Source organism: Dermacentor silvarum, chromosome 5 (assembly GCF_013339745.2).
Source record: "Dermacentor silvarum isolate Dsil-2018 chromosome 5, BIME_Dsil_1.4, whole genome shotgun sequence".
NCBI lineage: Eukaryota > Metazoa > Arthropoda > Arachnida > Ixodida > Ixodidae > Dermacentor > Dermacentor silvarum.
In genome coordinates, this window is record NC_051158.1 from 87,890,360 (window position 1) to 87,913,428 (window position 23,069).

The 23,069-nt window shown below is 49.8% G+C and overlaps 1 protein-coding gene across 1 annotated transcript in view; it reads left to right on the plus strand.

Moving 5' to 3' along the window:
- The window catches only part of LOC125945883 (uncharacterized), a 39,350-nt gene extending 17,645 nt beyond the window's left edge, over window positions 1-21,705 (plus strand). The window contains exons 2-3 of the mRNA XM_049668247.1: window positions 17,635-19,522; window positions 21,285-21,705. Of these exons, the coding sequence (XP_049524204.1) occupies window positions 17,688-19,522; window positions 21,285-21,591 (2,142 nt within the window). The 5' untranslated portion in view covers window positions 17,635-17,687 and the 3' untranslated portion in view covers window positions 21,592-21,705. The remainder of the gene's footprint in view (window positions 1-17,634; window positions 19,523-21,284) is intronic.
- The last annotated feature ends 1,364 nt before the right edge of the window (window positions 21,706-23,069 follow it).

Sequence of the window (23,069 nt, forward strand, 5' to 3'; positions counted from 1 at the left end):
CAACAACAACAATAACTTCGGCTACCGCTTTTTGACATGTTTTCGATCGGATATTTTGCTCACCGCCTCGAAAAGTTGGCGTCACTCGACGCCTAACCTTCTCAGGATCACGCCGATACCAAGTTTGCCACTGTGGGTGGACTTATCCCCATTCTCAAGCACCTGCTCGACGCAACCAATGCTAGATCCAACCAAAGTAAAGTACTGGAGAAGTACTGGAGAGAATCGTACATGAGACCACTCGCCCAGAAGACGTGTCGAAAGCCCTGGATAACCTCGCTTGTCGGTATTTCCCACTGGGCTTGGCCAACCCAGACGACTACCCAACGTATAGGGGCGGTTCGTGCTCCGAGTTGGACGCCCCCTTCAAAGTCTACGAGGTCAGGGAGGCCCTACACTGCCTCAATGCCAGGTCCGCGCCAGGGCCCGATCAAATCGCCAATAAGGCTCCTAGAAACCTTGACGACGACTCCATAGCGTGGCTTACAGAAGAAATCAACAAGGCCTGGCCGACAGGTTAAGTCCCACGAGGTTGTAAAGAGGCTTTGGTAATCCTCATTCCGAAGCCCGGCAAAGCTCCAAACCTGTCCAACCTCAAACTGATATCCCTTACATCCTGCGTAGGAAAGGTAGCGGAACACGTAATTCACAATCGCATTACTAAGCACGTCGAACGGAGCGGTCTCCTGCTCTACAACATGGTGGGCTTCAGAACAGGTTTCTCGACACAAGATGCAATGAAACTAATCAAGACTCAAATCATAGACCAAGATACGAGAGACGCGCGGGGCATTCTCGGGCTTGACCTAGAGAAGGCCTTAGACAACATATCACACCGACATATTCTGGAATCCATCTCGGATCTTAACTTAGGACAAGCCTTTCCCGGTTACCTAAGATCATTCCTGGAGAACCGCAAAGCTACGTTAAAGCTTGGAGACCACAAATCAGAAGGGTATTCACTCGGACCTAAAGGCGCGCCTCAAGAGGCAGTGATATCGCCCTTGTTGTTCAACCTAGCCCTCAGATAACTGTCGGTATGCCTGTCGGGAATCAAAAGAGCTCACCACACGATATACGCCGACGACCTCACCATCTGGTGCACCGCCGGCAGCGAAGGGGAAGTGGAATAGACACTGCAAGAAGCAGTCGGCCGTACTGAAACCTTCCTCGATGGCACAGGCCTACGATGCTCGACAACCAAGTCTGAGCTACTTCTCTAGAGACCGTTCCCCGAAGGTCCTAAACCCAGTGGTTGGAAGCCCCTGGACGAAGTCGACATAGAACTACACACCGAAGGCGGGGCGAGCATTCCCAGGGTCGATACCCTAAGGGTGCTGGGAATGTTCATCGAGTCTACCGGAGGTAACACCACGACGCTCAGAAAAATCACGACCAGGACGGAGTGCACGATTGGATTAATCAATAGAATATCCAACAAGAGGAGCGGTCTAAAGGAGGACAATCTCCTACGGCTATTCCGTGCATTGTTAATGAGTTACATAATTTTTGTGGCTGCAATGCACAAGTGGTACGCTATTGAAAGGCACAAGCTGGACACGCTCATCCGTAAAAGCATCAAAAAAGTGATAGGAGTACCAGTAAACGCCAGCACGGACCGCCTTCTTCAACTAGGTGTATATAATACACTCAACGAAATCATCGAAGCTCAGGAATTGGCTCAAGCATCACGACTCTCTAGCACCCCTGCGGGGAGGGAGATGCTCGCGGTCTTAGGAATCGGCTCCACTGTAGCGATGGAACGTGCATGTGAAATGTCAGATTACCTGCGGGACAAAATTATGGTTGCTCCTTTTCCCAAAAACGTGCACCCAGAACACAATGCGAGCAGGCGCAAAGCTAGGGCTGTGGCATTTCTCCGGAGGATAAAAGCCTCGCCTCACACGGTCACTTTCGTTGACGCGGTCCAGTACGGGCACACATCGGACTTCGTCGCAATAGTAGTTAACCACGACGGACACGTCACTTGTGCGGCCTCCATCAGAGACAGCGCCCCGGCTAGGGCAGAGCAGGCTGCGATCGCTCTGGCACTTCTCGACGATGAGAGAGCTGAAATATTTACTGACTCGAGGGCGGCGGTTCGGGCATCTGCCTCTGGTAGCTTTGCCGAGGAAGCTCACCCAATTCTCAAAGGCAAAGTCACCCAGCCACATACAATCACGTGGTACCCGGCACATTTCGAACCCCAACTCGACTCCCTCCCCAACCTCAATGACATCGCACACGTCCAAGCTCCCGAACTAACCTTCCGCGCTGACGCCACTGCGAGTCGAGGCTCCGTCGATTCTAGGCTCGTCGAGTTCCGTGACACTCTCTCCACCTTCAACGAGGTTACAAAACACTATAGTATACCTTGGTAGGAGACCATACCCTCCCCCTCACAGCACACTATCCAGACCTCAAGCTGTCACACTACGCATGCTTCAGACGGGATCATATCACAACCTGAATTTATTTCACTACATCAATCCAGACTGCTTTAGTCCAGACTGCCCTAGCTGCGGATAACGTAGTACTTTAGACCACATGCTCTGGGGACGCCCCTCGTTACAGAGGGTCCCGCATCGATGCACTGCAGAGGAGTGGAGCTCTGCTCTTCGGAGCTCCGACCAGTCACGCCAATTTTGGGCTGTCCAGAGAGCCCACGATGCGGCGCGGGAGCTCGGTCTCCCCGTCCCGACGTGGGTGCGGTCCACGGCTTCGTCGCCTCCCTGGGAGGGGGCAACGGAGCTTCTCAGGACCTTCATTAAAGTGCTTTGTCTGTCTGTCTGTCTCTGTGCAGTCTTAACTAGACAAGCGCTAGCCCTTTACTATTAAATAAATACTCCCCGTAACTATATATATATATATATATATATATATATATATATATATATATATATATATATTGTTACGGGGAAAAGAAGTAAGTAATGTATTTACAGTGTATTTACAAGACTGGCAGCGGCTGACAAGATCATAGTAAGCATGCGAAGTCCCGAGCTTGTCACATGACCCCCGGCGGCTGAAGCACCGACCCGGTGCTGGTTAGGAGGCGGTCGAGTGATACGGCTTAAGACGCGCGACGAGGACTACGTCGGAACGAGGCTGAGCCACGGTGGGGTCAAGAGGGGCGATTTCGTAGGTGACGTCGGTTACTTGTCGCAAGACGCGGTAAGGACCAGAGTATCGTGAAAGCAACTTCTCCGAGAGGCCAATGCGTCGCGACGGAGACCAAAGGAGAACCAGGGCGCCCGGTGTGTAGTGGGCGTCACGATGGCGGGTGTCATATAAGCGCCGCTGATTTTCCTGCGAGTCCACAAGTCGACGTCGGGCAATATGGCGTGCCTGGATTATGGCGTCCCGGGCGTACTCTGATGTGAAATGCAGCTATCCGGCAGGAGGGTGTCGAAAGGTAGCGTAGGGTCGCGGCCAAACAAGAGGAAGAATGGAGAGAAGCCTGCGGTATCGTGGCGTCACAATATCATAATATGATCATAAGAAGCTAAGGTTTTGAGAGTGGTGGCGCTGGCAAACACTTCCAGGGTTAATTCTAGTTGTAACACTTAAATACCCCAGAAAGTGTGTTGGAAAACGGCGCCGCGGTAGCTCAATGGTCAGAGCATCGCACGCGTAATGCGAATACGTGGGTTCGTTCCCCACCTGCGGCCAGTTGTTTATTCATCCATTTCATTTTTTAATTTATCATTTCTTTAATTCAATTAGGAAGTACAAGTAATTTCCCCCATGGTGTCCTTGGTATCACTCTTGGTTAGTTTCTTATGATATATGTATATATATATATATATATATATATATATATATATGCTGTGGCGACGAGCGACCACGTAGACCGGTACAATCGCGGGCTCTCACGGGAGAGGAAAACCGGCACCCGATCTCTTAGCGTAGCATTTATAATCTTTTTCGGAACGCGAGCGCGTGCCGGAGCGTGCCGACCGCTCCTGCCTCCTGTAGACGCGCGCGTCTACGTAATTCTCATACGACGCCGATGATGCTGCCGCTACAGATGGCTCCCCCCTAGAGAGGACGACAGTTCGACGAAAGTCCACGTAACGCGCCGTGTCTTGGCGTTCATCTTGGGTGTCACGTGTCTATGGATGCAGCAGAGTTGCATCGAACATTCGTGGGGCCGATGGCGCGGGTGCTTCTATGTAGGCGGTTTTGAGATGTTCCAGGGCAATTCTGTATGATCGGCCGTTGACATTCACGACAAAAGTCATCGGACGACGCTCGAGAACACAATATTGGCGCGTACTCTATCTAGACGTTTAAACGACGATGACAATATGTGCTTTAACTGGCTCCGAGTGGTAGGACAGGGTAATTCGGAGACGAAGAAGATGTCTTTGTTCTGGTGATTCTAAAGCTGTTCCGCCGTCTTGTTCAACGTGTTATCTCTTGTTCGCGTTGACTCGTGACAATATGGTTCGGAGTAGTGTGGCTGCAAAGGCACACTACTCCGAACGGCACAGCACAGCACGGCACGGCACAGTTGCGCACAAAAACGTGGGTAGCAGAGGTGAGTGCGGGAGAAACGTAAGGAGCCCTTGCTTCTTGCGAACGTGAAGGCACGGGGTGTATCGGACTGAAGGAAGCTTGCAGTTCGGCAACGTAGTCGGCAGGCGATGGCATAGGCTTTTGCTAAGAAATCGCATGGAGGGCGTAGGTGAGCGCCTTAGACTAGCTCAGCACAGGAGCAACCTAGGTCGCTCTTGAGTGCAGCTCTGATGCCAAGTAAGACGAGAGGCAAATGTAGACCCCACTTCTCCGGCAATCCATGCGCCATGATGGAGGCCTTGAGATGCCGGTGAAAACGTTCAACAAGTCCATTGGACTGCGGGTGGTAAGCAGTCGTGCGAAAACGTGTAGTTCCGAGTAGTTTGAGTAGCTCGTTGAAGAGTGCTGAGTCAAATTGCCGACCGCGATCGGTGACTATTGTGGATGGTCAGCGGAACCTTGCAATCCATGTAGACACGAAAGCTGCTGCAACAGTGGGCGCTGAGGTGTCAGATATAGGTGTAGCTTCTGGCCACCGTGTATAGCGGTCGATGCATGTCAGTATGTAACAGTAACCTTTCCAAGGTGCGAGTGGGCCGACGAGCTCCAGGTATACGGTGTCAAAACAAGCATCCGGTGAAAGAAAAGACTTGGCAGGCGGAATGAGGTGACTCTGGATCTTGGAGCGCTGACACGACAAACAGCAGCGATCCCAATCGCGAACTTGCGCGTTTAGACGAGGCCAAACGAAACGAGTGGAAAGAAGCTTCTGTGTCGCGCGTATGCCAGGATGCGACAGGCCGTGCACAGTTTCGAATAGACGTCTCCGAAGGGATGCCGGAATGTATGGTCTAGGTGTGTCGGTAGAAGTGTCGCAGACGACGGACGTATCATCAGGAGTCACAGCAACGTCCTCCAATTTCAGGGACGTTGACGAATTCCGGAGTGTACGAAGTTCGGTGTCGTCGCGCTGTTGACTGGCGAATAAGTCGACATCGATGATGAAAGGCTCCGACGTAAACATGAAAATTGCATTGACGCGACTCAGAACGTCAGCTGGAACGTTGTCGGTGCCCTTGATGTGGTGGAACGCTGTTGTAAACTCGGAGATGTAGAAAAGGTGCCGACTCTCGCGGGGCGAGGAACTGGCCACCGAACGGTTCATTGCGTGCGCAAGGGGCTTGTGGTCTGTCAGGACAGTAAACGCACGGCCTTCTAGGAAATGGAGAAAATGTCTGATAGCCAGGTAAACGGCGAGTAATTCACAGCCGAACACGCTGTAGCGGGACTGCGCAGGCTTCAATTTCTTGGAGAAAATGGCGAGTGGATGCCACGCATTGTCGATGAATTGCTCGAGAACGGCACCAACGGCGGTATTTGAAGCGTCGGTCATGATGGCATTGGGCGCGTCTGGCTTTTGGTGTCTAAGCAGCGTTGCATCGGCGAGGGCAGACTTGATTTTTGTGAAAGCGTCGGTGGCCTCTTCAGTCCACTGAACCGCTCGTTTACGGTTGTTCACGAGCAGAGCGTCTTGCGGAGCCATAAGTCGTGCGCAATCGGGAATGTATCGGTGGCAGAAATTGACGAACCCGAGGCTTAATGAGTGTGGTTGGTCGGGGAAGGTCATTGATGACGCGAATCTGGGACGGTGGTGGTCGAATGCCGTGAGTGTCGACGATATGACCGAGGAACTCGAGATCGGGCTGATTTAATTCGCTCTTGACGTCGTTGATGACAACTACTTTACTGGTAAGGCAGGAAAATAACAACCGCAAGTGGTGAAGAGGTTCATCTGCGGAAGAGCTTGAGATGAGAAAGTCATCAATGTATGCAAAAATGAAAGGCAGGCCTCGGGTGACGGAATTGATGAAACGCTGAGAACGATTGGCCCTCGTTCCGTAAGCCGAAAGGCATGCAGAGAAATTCAAAGAGACCGAAGAGTGTGGTGATGGCGGTCTTGGGAATGTCTTCTTTAGCAACCGGTAGATGATGATAGGCGCGAATAAGATCGATCTTAGAAAAGATCGTCGCACCGTGCAACGCTACCGCGAAGTCCTGAATGTTCGGGAAAGGGTGCGATCAGGCACTGTAACGTTGTTTAGTGCCCGGTAATCATCGCATGGGCGTCAGTCTCCCGTCTTCTTAGGCACTGTGTGAAGTGGTGAAGCCCAATTACTGGAGGAAGGGCGGATGATGCCAAGTTGCAGCATGTGTTCGAACTCCGCGCGAGCGATCTTGAATTTCTCCGGGGATAAACGCCAGGGTCCGAAAACGACTGGTGGGACGGAGGTGACGATGTCATGGCACACGTCATGTTGCGCCGGTTGCGTCCAGTCCGGCAGGTGCGTCAAAGTGGGGAAACTCACGTAGAAGCGCGGCGAAAGGTTCGTTCAACATGGCACAAATAGGCGCGATCGGCGATGTGCCCGATGACGGGATGCGGGGAACGGATAGCTGGGTCACGGAGTCGATGAGACGGCGTCGTTGAACGTCGACAAGTAGTCCGTACTTGTGCAAGAAGTCAACTCTAATGACTGCACGACGGACGTCTGCAACCAGGCAAATCCAGCGGAACACTCATCGAAGGCCAACGTTTAACATGGCGGAGCGTGACAAGAAAACTGGAATCCTGGTGCCGTTGACGGCTTGCAAAAACGACACAGGGGTGCTATGCAGGATGCCCCGAGTTTGGCGAAACTCGGGATCTTCACGAGCTCTGGCGACGCCCCAAGATCAAAGAACAAATGGTAACCAGACGAAGTTTGTCCATCGGCACGCCTCCAGTTTCATTGGTTAATCTAGATTCACTCTGGGTGGCTATTATCCCTTGGGCGCTGCCATATGGACGGTCGACAAACTGGGGCTCACGTGATCATACGGTCGGTGCATGGTCGTGCCTTCTTTCACTTGTTTGTCGTTCCACCGAGTGCAATACAGGCACAAGCAAGTTATAAAATAAATTCATTTAGTACAATATTATTAGTCACATTAACGTTGGTTGTAAGCATTTTAATGTTTCCACGATGTACACGGAATGTGTATTAGACTAATTTGTATTTAAATACGTTTCGCGTTATGCCACGAGGGGATGCTCGCCCCCCTATTTTTTTTCTGGATTCGATTGGCACGGCTCGATACGTGCTTGCTCTAGCATTTCCGAGCGCCGATTGGTGTGCGCTTGCTTTTCTCACTGGGTTTCCAACAGATCGCTCGTTGCTCCTTTGCTCTAGATTGGATTGGTGCGGCTCGCTACGTGCTTGGGCTCCCATTTCCGAGCAGAGATTGGTGTGCGGCTGGTTTTCACACTGGGCTTTTAACAGATCGCTCGTTGCTCGCGCTAAAGAAAAGCTGCGAGTAGCGCGCGCATCCAGCTACAAGACGAAGTGAGCGTCGGCTAGCGCATTAGTGGTTTGCCGCGCGCTTACCGTGTAAGCACACAGGAATGCCGGAAAGCACACATACAAGGGTCAGAAAACTACGCTTTATTTTCTTTTACTTTGCGATACACCTCCATACTGGCAAGCGTCGAGTGATGGCTTCTAACAACCGCAGGAAAGAGTCTTTGTAGTGGCTAGCCCGAGCGATCCGTGTCTTCTAACAAACGCAAGAAAGGGTCTTTGCAGCGCACGTAGATGTTGACTGCCACCACATGCATCCCAGGTGGGACTCCAGCATCTGTGCAGTTACCCTGTATCCATCGCTGACGAGGGAGCGCTTCACTTTTTGACAATAACTTTCTTTTTTTTTTGCGTGTGAACGCCCGTGATGGGGTCCACAAAGTTCACGCTTTGGTTGACTGTCTACCAATGTGAATTGAGGCATAGCCCCGTTAGCATCCACTAAATTTGGGATACATTTGTATGCGGCCAATTCGTCACTATGAATAATGGTCCCCGGTTGAACATTGGCTGCAATAATGGCGCCTAGCGTCGCCGCCTTTCGTCGGTCGACTTTGAAAGTCGCAGCACCCCTCTGGTCGCGCAGAACATGCCGAAGACCCATGGGCCCCCAACTTTAACACCGCCGTAATTTTGGCGGCTGGCGGAAAGTTGTCGCCCGTCATTAGATGGCCTCGATTGTATACTTTTGCTCGCCGCGAAGAAGGCACTCATCAATTTGCGCTATCTACCCGGGGTGCCAAGTGGAGGTCGCGCCAGCAGCTCGTCCCTCGCGACCTTACGGGGGTAGTTCGTCCTGTCGGCGATGGTGTGCTCCTATAGCGGAAACAAGTCGCCGGTCATCTCCTTCAACAGCCATATGTCTACGCTTTTGATAACGCAGTACGTGAGCCAAATCATTTGCCGCCTGGAGAGGTGGTCGTTCGGACGGCCGAGGCGGTCCGTGTTGGCGAAGTAACGTCCTTCGCCTCTCTGAACCTGCAGTGCAGCTTTACCGTGTAACTGCGAAAACTGATTTCGGCACCTGTTACATCGGAAGGCAGCCCGGCTTCCATTCTGAGTCTTCCAATATAATGTGACCACTTCGCCTACGTAGGTTGCTTGGCCCGGGTTGAACCCCAGGGGCTCGAAGGTGCCCCAGTACTCCGATGACGACGCCGGACCTGGCCTGGGGCTAGGGCGCGGTCGACGAGCAGCGCTTGAAACAGGAGAGAGCCGAAGCGATCGCACGAACTTTTCCTCCGCAGCCTAGTCACATCAGTCTGTGCTCGGAAAGCATAATATGCCCGCCACGCAGTCTCCGCAGACAAGGGCGTTCGCCTAACTCGTCACACAGCCAGCGCACTGACGTTTTGGAAAGGCAAAAACGACGCTGAAACTCTACGTCGGTCATGTAGCTGAACGGGTCCAGATGCTCATATTGACGCTTGCCGCCGCTGGATGCGATGACACAGGCTGCTGCTGCCGCCGCCATGCTCCCGAGTTTAACTCGAGGGGGTTTCGCGATGTACGAGTTTGGCACGAGTTCGCCTGTTAATCAAAACCATAGGTCACGCCCCGAGCGAAGCATGTAACTCTTGTGCGCGCCCACCACGGTTGGGCCACGCCCAACTTATTTTTCGGCAACAGCGACGTGGTGCGGAACTGAGAGGCATTAACAATCTTGACCGGCGAAATAAAACACGCACAACGCACTGTCATCGGTGATGTACTAAGCACCACTATATAAAAAAAAAAGCGTCGACTTTCGCTGCCTTATGCATATGTCTTCTTGGGCTGTGATGACCCCAGAACACGGTTCATTGCCTGCGTTGTGGCTACGTAGCGCACAGCAAATAATTATCCGCACGTCACTGTAGCTGCTTGCAGGGCGGCGATGCGCCGTGGTGGACGACGATCTTGAGCAGTGCGTACTGTTTTCCAACGACAACGAATCGCAGCTGTCATTTGAGATGGCTGCTCTGTCAATGATATAGTGCAGCAAACACGGTCAGCGGTCAGCACAAACACACCCAGTGCAATGGCATTTTGTCATCACAAGCACTGCACACTAAACAATTGCAACACCTTCCTGCGTTCGAAGTCTAATTTCCTAACTGCACACAAGAGCCCTCACCCACCAAAATGCGATTGCTGCGCTGTCGTTACGATATCCATCTGCGATCGCTGTTAACCCAGCAGCAGAGGCAATCGGCAAGCACATTGGAGTGAACAACACACTCAAATTCTGCGCACATGCGCACGGAGGCACCTTCAATGGGCAAGCGGTGACAAGCGACGAACTGTGTCGCTGGGCAGCACGCTCGTGTTCGCAATGCATCGCGGAGACTTCGCGCACGCAGATAAACTGGTGCATTTTCATTGTGCTGCGTCACTACGGACCCAGAATACCGCACAGCCATTTTGCAGCGACAGCCGTTGCTCCCGTCTCTATGGCTAAAGTGTCGTTTCAGTTGGTAAAGCGGCGGCCTTAATAGCCGCCGCAGTGAAGCACCTGCGGTGAACAGCCATGCCGCAGCGCTGCGTTGCCATTCCCCTATTAGACAGGGAATGGGCAGATCGTTATCATGACTGACGTTATCGAACATAGCACTGCAGCGCTCCTGGCGACTGCTCACCGCATGAACTCCCTCGTGCGTGTCACCCTCTAGAATGTATCCGCTTGTAAGCTTTCGCCTCACTGTCGCCACTCGCGGCAAAAAAGTACAAAATTTAATAATTCATTATATGTCCGTTTGTCATCACAAACTTACAGCATTCAAAACAAAAAACCGATACTTTAAGAAGTAAAATGTTGGTTATTTTATGTGTTGTATTTCAACGTATTCGACTGAGGGAAAGTGTAGGTGCAAGAATGCACCGCATGTGCCCTGTTCGCATTCGACGGAGGATAGAAAGATAATGCCCGAAAAAGGAGGCACGCCCTTGACGCGCCCGAGAAAGGCGTGGCAAGCGGATCACGGCAAGTGTGCAGATAGACAGCGGGACAGTGACGGTATTGCTAAATTGCGATAATACGTTGATAACAATACGCGGCGCTGGCGCGTTTTGTTGCGCAGTCCTCTGCGCTTGAAGCCCGGCAGCACTGTGCCGCGCAGGGTGCGCTCATGTTGTCATACGCGGCTTTATCTCGACATTTCTTTTTGCCTGCTGTTATTGCACATTCCTTGCTATCTTCGTTCACTGACTGCCATCGAGCAAACTCGGGTAAAACTCGGGTGAACGAGAAACTCGGCGCATCCTGCATAGCACCCCAAGTGTCGCTTTTCGGTCAGAGTGGTGGGCGGGGAAAATGCTAACGTCACCTCCTGTATTGACTAAGAACCGTTGTCCCGTAACTCTGTCCGCCACGTAGAAAAGGCGACTTGTGTGTTGGACCGGGCCAGTCGTCGCCGTTACAGGTAGGCAGGCCTGTTTCTCTGCCAAGCGCAGGAACGCCGACAATGACAAGCGTCGTTTCCAAAACGGCGGTGATAGTAGCTAACGCCTAACGTTGTAGTTGATGTTTCATTGCGGGTGCGCGTGCGTCTTGATTTCCTGGAACTACGGCTGCGTGGGCATCGAGATGACGTAAGACAATGTTCTGCTGCAGATGATGCGGTACAGGAGCTATCACAAGGAGTCGAGCGGAGATTCCGCTACCCGCCGCGATGGCTAAGTCAGCTAACCCGTTGCGCTGCTGAGCACGAGATCGCGGGATCAAATCCCGGCCGCATTTCGATGGAGGCAAAATGCAAAAACGCCCGTGTGCTTGCGTTGTAGTGCAGGTTAAAGAACCCCAGGTGCTCAAAATTATTCAGGAGCCTTCCACTACGGCGTGCCTCATGATCAGAACTGGTTTTGGCACCTAAAACCCCAGAAAGAAGAAGAAGAAGGAGATTGCGCTGTTGAAGAGCAGGGAAGGGTTTGCAGGGCGGTTGTATTGGCACCCGGAGACGATGTGGTGGCGGCGATGGTTGGGGTGGCTACTTCCATGACTTTGTCAGCCAAAGCGCCAAGCTCGGTAAGATCCATGGAAGAAGCTGTGGCCAGGACCATCTGCACGTTAGCGGGGAGTCGTTGCAAGAACAATTCGCGCAACAGCGCGTCGTCGATGGTTCTCGCGTCGTTTCCGAGCAGCAGTCTCATTCGGCGAAGAAGTTGACTAGGGCGTCGGTCGCCGAGTTCTTCAGTGGACAGAAGCTTCTGGATGCGAGAATGCTGTGAAGCTGCTGTGCGCTGTAGCAGGGCTGCCTTGAGATCGTCACGGGCGGTGGTAGACAAATCTACTTCGTCAATGGCAGCGGATAAGAGCTCTGCAACGGCGTAATGAAACTTTGACGCTCGAGAGCGGATACCAGCGACTTGAAATTGCAATTCGGCCTGAGGAAACCACGCCGAGGGATGCTGGTCCCAGTACTGTGGGAGGCGGACGGCGATGGCCGAACATGAGGGTTCACCGCGTTCCTCTGAAGGGTCCTGGCCTTGAGCTCTCGTTGCGTTCGTCTGGTCCATCGCCGGAGCGTATGGCAGTATCACGTTTCCAGGTCACCAAACTGTGGCAACGAGCGACCACGTAGGCCGGTAAAGTCGCGGGCTCTCCCGGGGGAGGAAAAACCGACACCCGATCTCTTAGCGCAGCAATTTTAATCTTTATCGGAACGCTAGCCCGTGCCGCAGCGTGCCAGCCGCTCGTGCCTCGTGTAGACGCGAGTACAGTGTACTAGCCCTTCTAGTACACTGTAACGCGAGCGTCTACGTAATTCTCATGCGACGCCGATGCTGCTGCCGCTACAAGGGGCAGTAGTCGCTCACGGGACGCCAACGCCGGCTACGGCGCCGACAGCGCATTTTGATACGGGGCCCTGAAGAGGAAGCTTTAGCTTGGTCTATAGTGTTGCTTGGGCTCAACTCCGACGCGGGTTACTCACATACATGTAAAACGCAGAAACGCTTTTCTGAGACAACTCCTGGACCGATTTTAATGAAATTAGTTGCAATTGAGAGAGAAAGCTAAACGCTGGTGACTGTTGAAAGCGGAATTTCGATTTATAGTCTAAACTTTTCCAGTCTTTCTAGACTAGCCGATCGTCGGTCCATGGAGCTTGTACAAAAAACCTCGCTGAACGATGACGTGAGGGCGCGTTGCCTAGCAACGATCTCGCGGAGCGGCGTGTGCTTCGCCTCCTCTCCGTGCCGTGCACGAGTTGCCTTGACATGCGACGCTAAGGAGACGGAAGGAGAGCATGCGCGCGGCGCGCGCTTGGCTCGGCAGAGAGAAAGAGAAAATGAGAGCAAGAGAGAAAGAAAGAAATTGTAGCAGCACCAACGAGGCAACGCGCAGAGCTGCTGCCGACGCCGTTCGCGTTTCCCCGTTGCCTCGCGTTGGCGCCGAACGCGCGGGGTGTCCGTGACTGCAGCAGGCGCCTCTGGCGGCAACTCGGCAGGTTTCGACCAGCCACGCCCGGCAAGTGTGAAGGTGAAGCTTCGCCGGGACGTCACCGGAGAGGTGAAGCTCAAAGCGGCCGTGACGGCTGCAGAACTCTCGTTGACTCTTTGGCGAGTACATGTAGCCTTGACATGGGAAGACCAAAAAAGATCAGGACACGCGAAGAAGCCGCTCATATTGAAGCGTGTCGCGCGGCCAAGCCAAAATATACGCGTCAGCGGCGAGCCGATTCGCAATACCGTACCCAGCAGTACTTAGCATTTCCTAGCAAAACTTATCCGAGCCTAGTATATCCTCGAAGAAGCTAGGTAGATCACCAGCTCCGCAGTTTTCTCCAGCCTTCCACCACTAGTGCAAGCAGCCCATATTTTTTTCCTTATTACTAAACTGTTTTCAGATTCATGTGTGAAATATCAATTTTGTTCGCTTTAGATGTACTATTAGATGCAATTCACGGAATCGTGATAACGTTTTTCATTCCAGAGTTAGAGTTGTAAACTTGCTTCGTTTTCTGAAAGTTTTCGATTTTTGACAATTTTTAAAGAAAAAATTTACGACCTAGATTTAAAAGCCGCAGTTTCGCCCGAAAGGCGAAGCATCAATTGCGATAGCCATTTATTGGAGAGCTATACAAAGCAAGGATAGTAGTTTTATCAGCCGTATAAACTTGTCAACATAGGCATACTAACTAAATTAACAAGCATGATGTCACGCGCGCACAAGCAAACATGAACGCATCTCACTCGATGACCGCGGAAACTGGCTGTCAAAACGCTGGAGTGAGTCAGCACCGCAGCAACAGGAGCGAGCGAATTGAGCTTCGTACCGGCGTTCTCATCAACGCGATCTTAGCCGTGAAACACAGGGAGGGCGGACTGTGCCCCGCCGCTGATGGCTTTCAAGATACAGCCGCGCGGGCGGGCGCTCGCGGCGCGTATTTTCGAAATGGCACTCACCTCGTCGGCAGCCGCGCGGGGAGGCGAAGTTGGACAAAAACTTGGAGGACGCTTAAACTACGCCTTTAAGAGTGGAACACGATAGCATTCAAAGATCCCTGGCTGCTTATCAGGCATTTTTCTCGTTTATTCAAATAATCTGATGCTATCACGTCTACAGGTTGTGGTTAAGTCGTACTTTACAATTTTTCTGACGGATTCTACTTTGAGAAATTCAATTTTTGTTCACTAATGCCTTGCGCCACGCGAAGGGCCTGTGCGGTCGGGGTGGTTTGGGATGATGTGGTTCGGCGTGCTTATTTCCGACAACGACGACGGCTCTTGCAGCCGAGACCGACGCCAGATTTTCTGCGACACGGGGCCCTCAACACTATCAAGTTAAAAAGCTGGAGTTGATGGTAATCCAGGGATCTTTGAATGCTACCGCGTTCCACTCTTAAAGGCGATGCTTAATCGTCCTCCAATTTTTTTTCTAATGTCGAGAGTTAACGCACACTGCTTATTGTTTGCCCGCATATTACCTATAACGTACTTATTAGGTCCTCCAAATGTATACCTTGTGCCAGATTCATTTCTTTAAGGTGCCGGGCAGATATTTTACGCGTTTAAAAAAACGCGTCTCTGTTCTATTAAAGAGCAAGGTCGCAGTATACCGAATGACTATAAATTACTAATTGGTTGTCACATGTTAGTAAATGTAGTTGTAAAGTTAGAGTTAGTGAATACTGCAAACCAGAAAAGGTAGTAATCAGTGTGACTGAGGTACCAACTCGAAAATGGTAACCGTTATTAACGCGTCTGAATTATCATCATCAGGAGGGCACTAGGGTCTCTCGTGTGTAAAAGCGCCAATATCAGGCAGGTATTATATCGCTTCTGATTTAAAATTATGCGAAGGTAAAATAAGTGAGCTGAAGAAAAAACAGCCACTGTGTTCGCACTTCATCACATCATTATTAGTAATTAGGGAATATTAGGATCCGGCATATTGAATACACTGCAAAGAAGTACGCACAATATATAAGAAAAAGTCACAATGGGTATTTAACGTCCCGAGAAACTACACAGGAGGTTATTGGAGCCCTCCGGATTAATATCGACCACCAGGGATTCTCCTACGTGCACCCAACGCACGAAACACGGGCGTTTATTATTATTATTTTTTGTATTTCGCCCTAATCGAAATGCCACCACCGGAAAAACGGTCACGAGGCATTGTGCTTGGCAGCGGGAACTCCCTAGCCTTTGATACACCACCGCGGGTAACACGCGATAAGACAGGGCAAAACAACGAATGGACAACTACACGACCCGCATTGAATTACCACAAACATGCACAGAGCCACAGCTTGCGGGACCGCTGTTGGTGCCGGCGAGCACCTGTGTATGGATGGGTAAATGAGTACTGTCATGGACACAAGTATTCCTAACTTTGTGCGTGCACGATTCTGCGCCACAAAATGCCACACAAGTGGTAATTTTCATTTGCCGCTATTTATTCACCATCAACCTTTTCCCGCACCTTGCCGTAATGCCCGCATAATTTAAATTTGACCGGTTATCTGTCCTATGCATTACAATGCCTGACCAGCTCCATTTTTTTTCTCTTAATGTCACTTAGAATATCGGCTATCCCCGTTTGCTCTCTGATGCTGACCGCGCTCTCCCCGTCTCTTAACGTTAGGCCTAACATTTTTTGTTTCATCCCTCTTTGTACTGTCGTTTACTTGTTCTCGGGCTTCTTTGTTTTCCACGTTTCTGCCCCATATATTGGCACCGGTAGAATGCAATGATTGTACACTTTTCTTTTCAAAGACAGGGGTAAGCTCCCAGTGAGGATTTGGCGATGCCTGCCATATGCACTCCAAACCAATTTTATTCTTCTGTAAATTTCCTTCTCATGATCAGTATCCCCTGTCAGTAATTTACCTAGATAAACGTACTCTTTTACAGATTCTAGAGGCTGACTGGCCATCCTGAATACTTGTTCTCTTGCCAGGCTATTGAATATTGTCTTTGTCTTCTCCATATTATTCTTCAGCCCCACTCTTACACTTAGTCGGTTAAGGTCTTCAATCGTTTGTTGTAATTAGTCCCCATTGTTGCTGAATAGGACTAGGACGATGTCATCTGCAAACAGGAGGTTGCTGAGATATTCGCCGTTGATCCTCACTCCTAAGCCGTCCCAGTCAAACTTGAACACTTCTTCAAAGAATGCAGTGAATATCATTGCATAGATTCTGTCTCCTTGCCTGTCCCCATGCTGACAGGTAACTTTCTACTTTTCTTGTGTACAACCAAGATAGCTGCGGAAGCTTCGTAGATATTTCCTAAGAAATTCACGTATGCTTCCTGTTCTCCTTGATTACGCAGTGCCTCTATGCCTACTGGTATCTCCACTGAAACAAATGCCTTTTCATAATCTATGAAAGCCATATAGAGAGGTAGATTGTACTCCTCCTTTTGGTACTCCGCAAATTGTACTTCTCGATTACATGATTGATGACACGGATATGGTCCATCGTAGAATGTCCCTCCAGCAGCTTTTCCCCTGGTGTTTCCTTGCAAGGACCTTCTAACTTCATCGCTAGTTATACAAGGATACTCTGTATCATGTTCATCACTACTTCGAATGAGAGTAGCTTCGCTGCTCTGAGTACTCACTGTACAGGTCAGAGTAGAATTCTTCCGCAGCTTTTGCTGTGTCATCGAAATTGCTGATGATATTACTCTGCTTATATTTGAGTGCACACATCGTGCCTTGCCCCATGCCAAGTTGTCTTAACTGATTTCATGCCGCGCCAATATTTTACGGCTTCCTCAATCTTTCCCACGTTATAATTTAGAATATCTCTCACTTTCTTCTTGTTGATCAGTCTCGACAGCTCAGCGAATTCTATCTGATCTCTTGAGTTTGACACTTTCATGCTTTGTCGTTTCTTAATTAGGTACTTTGTTACTTGGGAGAGCTTACTGACTAGTTGCTTTGGTGCCTTACCTCCCACTTCATTTGCTTCTTCTGAGATCAACATAGTTAGGGTTTCTCTCTTTACCTCTATGGTATCTTTATCTTCCTGTTCTAAAGCTGCATATTTGTTGGCGAGCACCAGCCTGAATTCGTCTGCTTTTACCCTTACTGCGTCTAGGTTAGCCGGTTTCTTCTTGACTAATGTTACTCTTTCTTTCTTCGAATTGAGAGAAATTCTAGACTTCACCAACCTATGGTCACTGCACTTTACCCTACCTGACACTTCTACATCCTCCACTGTGCTACGTTTGGCCCGTAAAACCCCATAATTTAATTTTTCTTTTGGTTTTACTCGTTACGCAGGGGACAAGGGAAGGGCTGAATCAAGTGAAAGGGGCCTACAGCCGGATTCGAAGATGGAGCACGCAGCTACCTCTGGCCTCCTCTTGGCCGACATGAGCCCCTTCGCTGTTACTTTCTCCGAAGCTACCACCAATTGCTACTTACCGCTCTGTTCAATGACCCAAGAATGCACATGCGTAATTTTCAATTATTTGTCCACGATTAACCGACTGCTATTTACTGTCAAACTGGAACTGCGGGAAATGACAGGAAGATTTGGCCAGCTGTACCTTATGGGCTTGGAAGAAGAGGGGATGTACTCTTCAGTCTGTCCAGACATGGAATTGCGTCAAGCTGCTCAGCTTATGCGCTGGCTGCTCAAGAGCCACGCTTGCATACAACATATATTCATTCATCCTTTCGTTTGGCATTCGCATGGGGCGCTTTTGTGCGATGGCCTGAACCGCAACCCGTCTATTAAGACTATGAAGGTCGGCATCTTCGAGTTCACGAGCACGGACCTCCACGCGGTCATAGGCTCCCTCAGAAACCTGGAAGAATTCGAATGCGTCACCTACATAAGGACCTGCCGACACTTTGCGCCGACAGTTGTGACACTTTTACGGCTGAGCACTTTGAGAACCCTAAATGTATCCAAAGCCTGTCTGAATGACAGCAGAGCCAGGTTATTTGTTGATGCCCTAAAAGAGAATGCAACTCTGCGACAGCTGGGGATACACAGTTCCGTCATATATCACGCTGGCCAGGGAAACTTCTCAGAATATCTCATGACTACCAAGTCACTTATGACACTAAGTGTTGAATCAGGTCACCGAAATAGGCGGAAGTGTTTCAGGTGGATGGCGGCTGGCCTTATCGTAAACAATACCATTCAGAACCTCAGCTTTTACGGCATTGCGCTGGATGCCGGCACCGCCCAGCTAGTAGCGAGGATGCTCACAGAAAACAAGGTAATACGCAACTTTACCATCGTGTGCGATCACGCAGAACTAGTAGTTCCTCCCGGTACTGATTTAGCCTGTTTGCACACTGCGCTCACTAAGAACGACACATTGGAAAGACTCGAGCTTCCTTTCTCATTCCTGGAGCCGGCACAGTGGGTCCAGTTCTTCTGGACTGTGTCGAGTAAGCAATTCTTCCAAAGGCTGACCGTACACATGCCTAACTATTGCTATACGTACAGGTATTTGCCAAGATTCTGCAAAGCGCTTAAGGAAAGTGGCGCTGAAACAAAAGTCTCTCTCGGCACTCTAGAAAATGTCTTCGACTTGGAGTTACTCGAATCCAAGTCATTTTCAGATGTCAACTTCAGTTGTCCCGATGGTAGTCAAGGGCAACAGTTAGCCTTGCTGCAGCTTTCCCTCCCAATGAAGAGCCTAGGTTTGTACGTCAACTCAAGTGACGCTGAGCTGTGCTCGGCCATCGCAAAATACATTAGGAAAGTATCACTTCTTGAAACTCTGCGGCTCAGATGTTCTTTCAATGACCCTGACTTCATGGACACCACACGCAGAGCGTGGAGAGAAATTTTCGAGTCGCTCGCTGCAAGCACGAGCCTAAAAAAGCTGCGATTAGACTTCGTACATGGCATGTGGGTCCGAAACCCTGTGTACGAGCGGGAAGTGGAGCTGCTGGCTGACGTCATCAACGCGAGTCAGAGCATACGAAGAGTGTCCTTCAACTCCCACGTTACGATGATCAACAGGGGCTTTTTTCGGCGCCTCTGTTTTGGCATCGCAGAGAACTACATTCTGGTGAGCATAGACACGTGGCCGTACCTAGATAAGAGAGTGACTCAAGAATCCTTCGCCGTCTGGGACACAGTGCGTCGAAACGCCAGCTTTGTGACACTCGCTGCAGATTTCACAGACGGCAGGACACTGGACAGGTATGTGGACTCTTATCTTCAGCCCTCTCATTCTATCCGGCACATCACATCTCAATACTGTAATTTTAGTTCAATGAACTTGTACAATAATGCACGAATCCGGCAAAGTATTATTCGATTTACCTCGCTATCGGCGAACATAGCCGGCTGAGATATCGTGTGACTTTCGGGGCTGAAATGGCAATGTGTTCATAAGAAATCTGAGTTAACTGGTGTTTCCTATATTTCCTATTTCCTATCAAGGTGTCGTAGGGCCGGGTCAATGCCTATAAAGTCCATAACGAGTTGAAGCTTGAGACAGCATCCGACATTGGTCCCATTCGCCGAATCATGAAGAAAATACAGCGGAACAGAGGGTACCTTTAAAATACCTTGTGCATGTCCTAGTTTGTGCATGATTAACACAGAAAGGAAACGCACGCAAAAACACTACTGTTCCCTGTCTGTTTTTATTCTTCTGTGGGGTTGCGTGCGTGCGTGTATATGTGTTCACTTTTTCTCCGGACATCGAGCTTCCGCCTTTTGCATGAAACACAGATATAAGGATGCAGTGAAATACTTTAGCCCTGTGGAAATGCAGCTTCTCTACACCTTCTTTCGGTATGAGAATATGCGCTCGCTTTAGATTTTGTTTAGCGTAACACTAGCGTAACATATTTACATATATGTTTGTGTGAACCGATATGCGTAACTGATTGTCCTCCACAATCTCTCAATGACTAAGCAGTGAATTTTATTTGTATATTATTTATAATCGGAGTCATGAGGCAGGTACAATCATTGCATTCTACCGGTGCTAACATATGGGTCAGGAACTTGGAGGTTAACAAAGAAGCTCGAGAACAAGTTAAGGACCGCACAAAGAGCGATGGAACGAAAAATCTTAGGACTAACGTTAAGAGACAGGAAGAGAGCGGTGTGGATCAGAGAGCAAACGGGGATAGCCGATATTCTAGTTGACATTAAGCGGAAGAAATGGAGCTGGGCAGGCCATGTAATGCGTAGGATGGATAACCGGTGGACCATTAGGGTTACAGAATGGATACCAAGAGAAGGGAAGCGCAGTCGAGGTCGGCAGAAAACCAGATGGGATGATGACGTTAGGAAATTTGCAGGCGCAAGTTGGAATACGCTAGGGCAAGACAGGGGTGATTGCGGATCGCAGGGAGAGGCCTTCGTCTTGCAGTGGACATAAAATAGGCTGATGATGATGATTATGATGATGATGATGATGATTTATAATACGGTAAGTGATCCCTTCGTACCCTTATCTCTGTCACTACATTACGCTCTGTCCGAATGTTATTCTGCCCTTAAGTCCTCAAATAGTTGTTTACGGCTGATTTAGCTGCGTTCGCACAAGCACTCCTAAATCATACAGGCCAGTATCTCTAGCTGCGGTGACACTGTTCAGCTTACCTCAGTGGCGTATTCCTAACATATTGAGGCCAAGTACGAGTGTGTTCCTAACCTCTCAAATCACTCTACATTTGAACGCATCGTACTATAAATTCTCGAGAAAAAAAGCTACCCGTCCTCTCTTTTGCGAAGGCGTTACAGAAGCTGCGGAGCTGCTGTTTCTGAGATAATTTTCTTTCTCTAAAGCTCAACATCGCGGGGACGCATTACGGGCACTAAAATATTTCGTGCCGTCAGTTACAGCGGCGTTCGGTGTCGCGTCCAACCTATCTGCCAGAACGTGACTGCATATTTGTAAGCCCGAAAACATCGGTACATGAAAAACCCTGACAACGTTTCGCAGACGCTGCGTTCGAGCCTTGGAGCGAGTGCTGCGCCATCCTCCCCTCCTTGAGGAGCTCGCCGAACAAGAGTCCCTGAACGTGGCCGAGGCCTCTGCGATGGTTCGACGAAAGTTCAGCAGAGCCGAAGGCCTGCACGACTTCATGCGGCTCGCCGGTGTCGTCAAAGAGCGTGTGGAGTGCAACTCGCGTGCAGGCGGACGACTTCAACTGGACGATCTGGATGAATACTGCTGGAGGAAGGTGCGGAGCTACCTCATGATAGACGACATCAAGGACCCTGGAGCGACCACGCCGGTATATCGCTAGTGACGGCGGCCAGTTTGGAACATCGCCAACACGTGACACAGGTTATTGAGCGGAACTGCTCTACTACAACACAGCTCTATTTTACAGCGGCCTCGTTGTCTGAGTACTTGAACACCTGCAATATGAATATCGTCCTGCTGTGACGTGTGAGGTTGAAAGGATGCCAAATGGACAAAATTAAATTAGGAGGGCGGAGAGCGTCCTCTCGTTAGTGAGCTGCGTACTTTGGCGGTCCAATATCTTAACTACCCGTGACCTGAGATTAGATAGAGTCATCACAGATCACCATCGACATGGGTTGCGATTACCCGTTTATGTGCCCCTAGCACGCTAACAGAGGCCTGCGTCTGGCGCTGGTATTATTTTACGATAACCATTTTCTAGGGTCTGACCGTCTTGTATTTTTAGTACCCTCACATTCTACACATTTGATTGATGACTGCAGCCCCATATATTTTGTTACTTAGAATTTCTGATTTAGAATCGAGTATGCTCAAAAAGAAAACTTTCGTGCAATTTTGAGCGTTTAATGCGGATGACCGATCTCTCATGATACCGCCCTACAACCACAGACATTCTTCCATAATGAATTCACGCCCTCTGAAGAACATCCGGTAAACCAATACTGATGCAAAGCACAACTGTAGGTGCAAATTAAATTATTGATAGATTCGAAGAGGCAAGCGCAAATGACTTTAGAGTGGTTTTATGCAGACGTGAAACCTGCCCATGTTGCGTCGACAACCGCGTCGAGGGATCCGCGCATGCGCATCACAGTAGGTGTCCGGCGGGCTTGCCCACGTTTAAACCGCTGCTGTTTGACCGGGGCTCAATTCACTGTTTGCCATTGCTATATAACGGGTTTCCTTTGTCAATTTACGTGAGTCGTTTGTGGAATTCATTATTTCCCTGTTCTTTGCGATAGTTTGCGTTTGAGCTTTCTACGAAATAAATAAAGTGTTAATGTTTATATCCCGGCCTACCATTGTTGTTTATCGCTGTCAAAACTTAGGTTACCTTGACTGGTAAGCACAGATTTAATTCTCATCACCGATTTCGTCTGCAAACATCAAGCCTGTTACCTAACCCTCTCAGCTTCGAAGACACCGTCTCCGAACGTAACAGTGACTCTGGCCATATCTTTTATGCTCGCAATGAGATAATCATTAATCACGCCAACCGCTGACGAGCAAGTGGTCGGTCATTGCAACAATATCTGCATGTGTTGTAGTTGAACTGAGCGCCATGAGATGGCGCCTTCAACGCTGCTCCTTTTTTGCTTTATTAAGAATGAAGGTGGCAACATCTTCGAAGGAGACTACGCGCTGCCGTACATGAGGGACATAATTAATAATAACTTTAGCCATAAAGAGAGCGTAGCCCAGACTTAACCAGATGCAGCAACCGGGAATCCTAACAGTTGAAAATTTAACGTAATGTTTTACTGAAAAGAAAGAACCTCCACAAAAATTACTCCA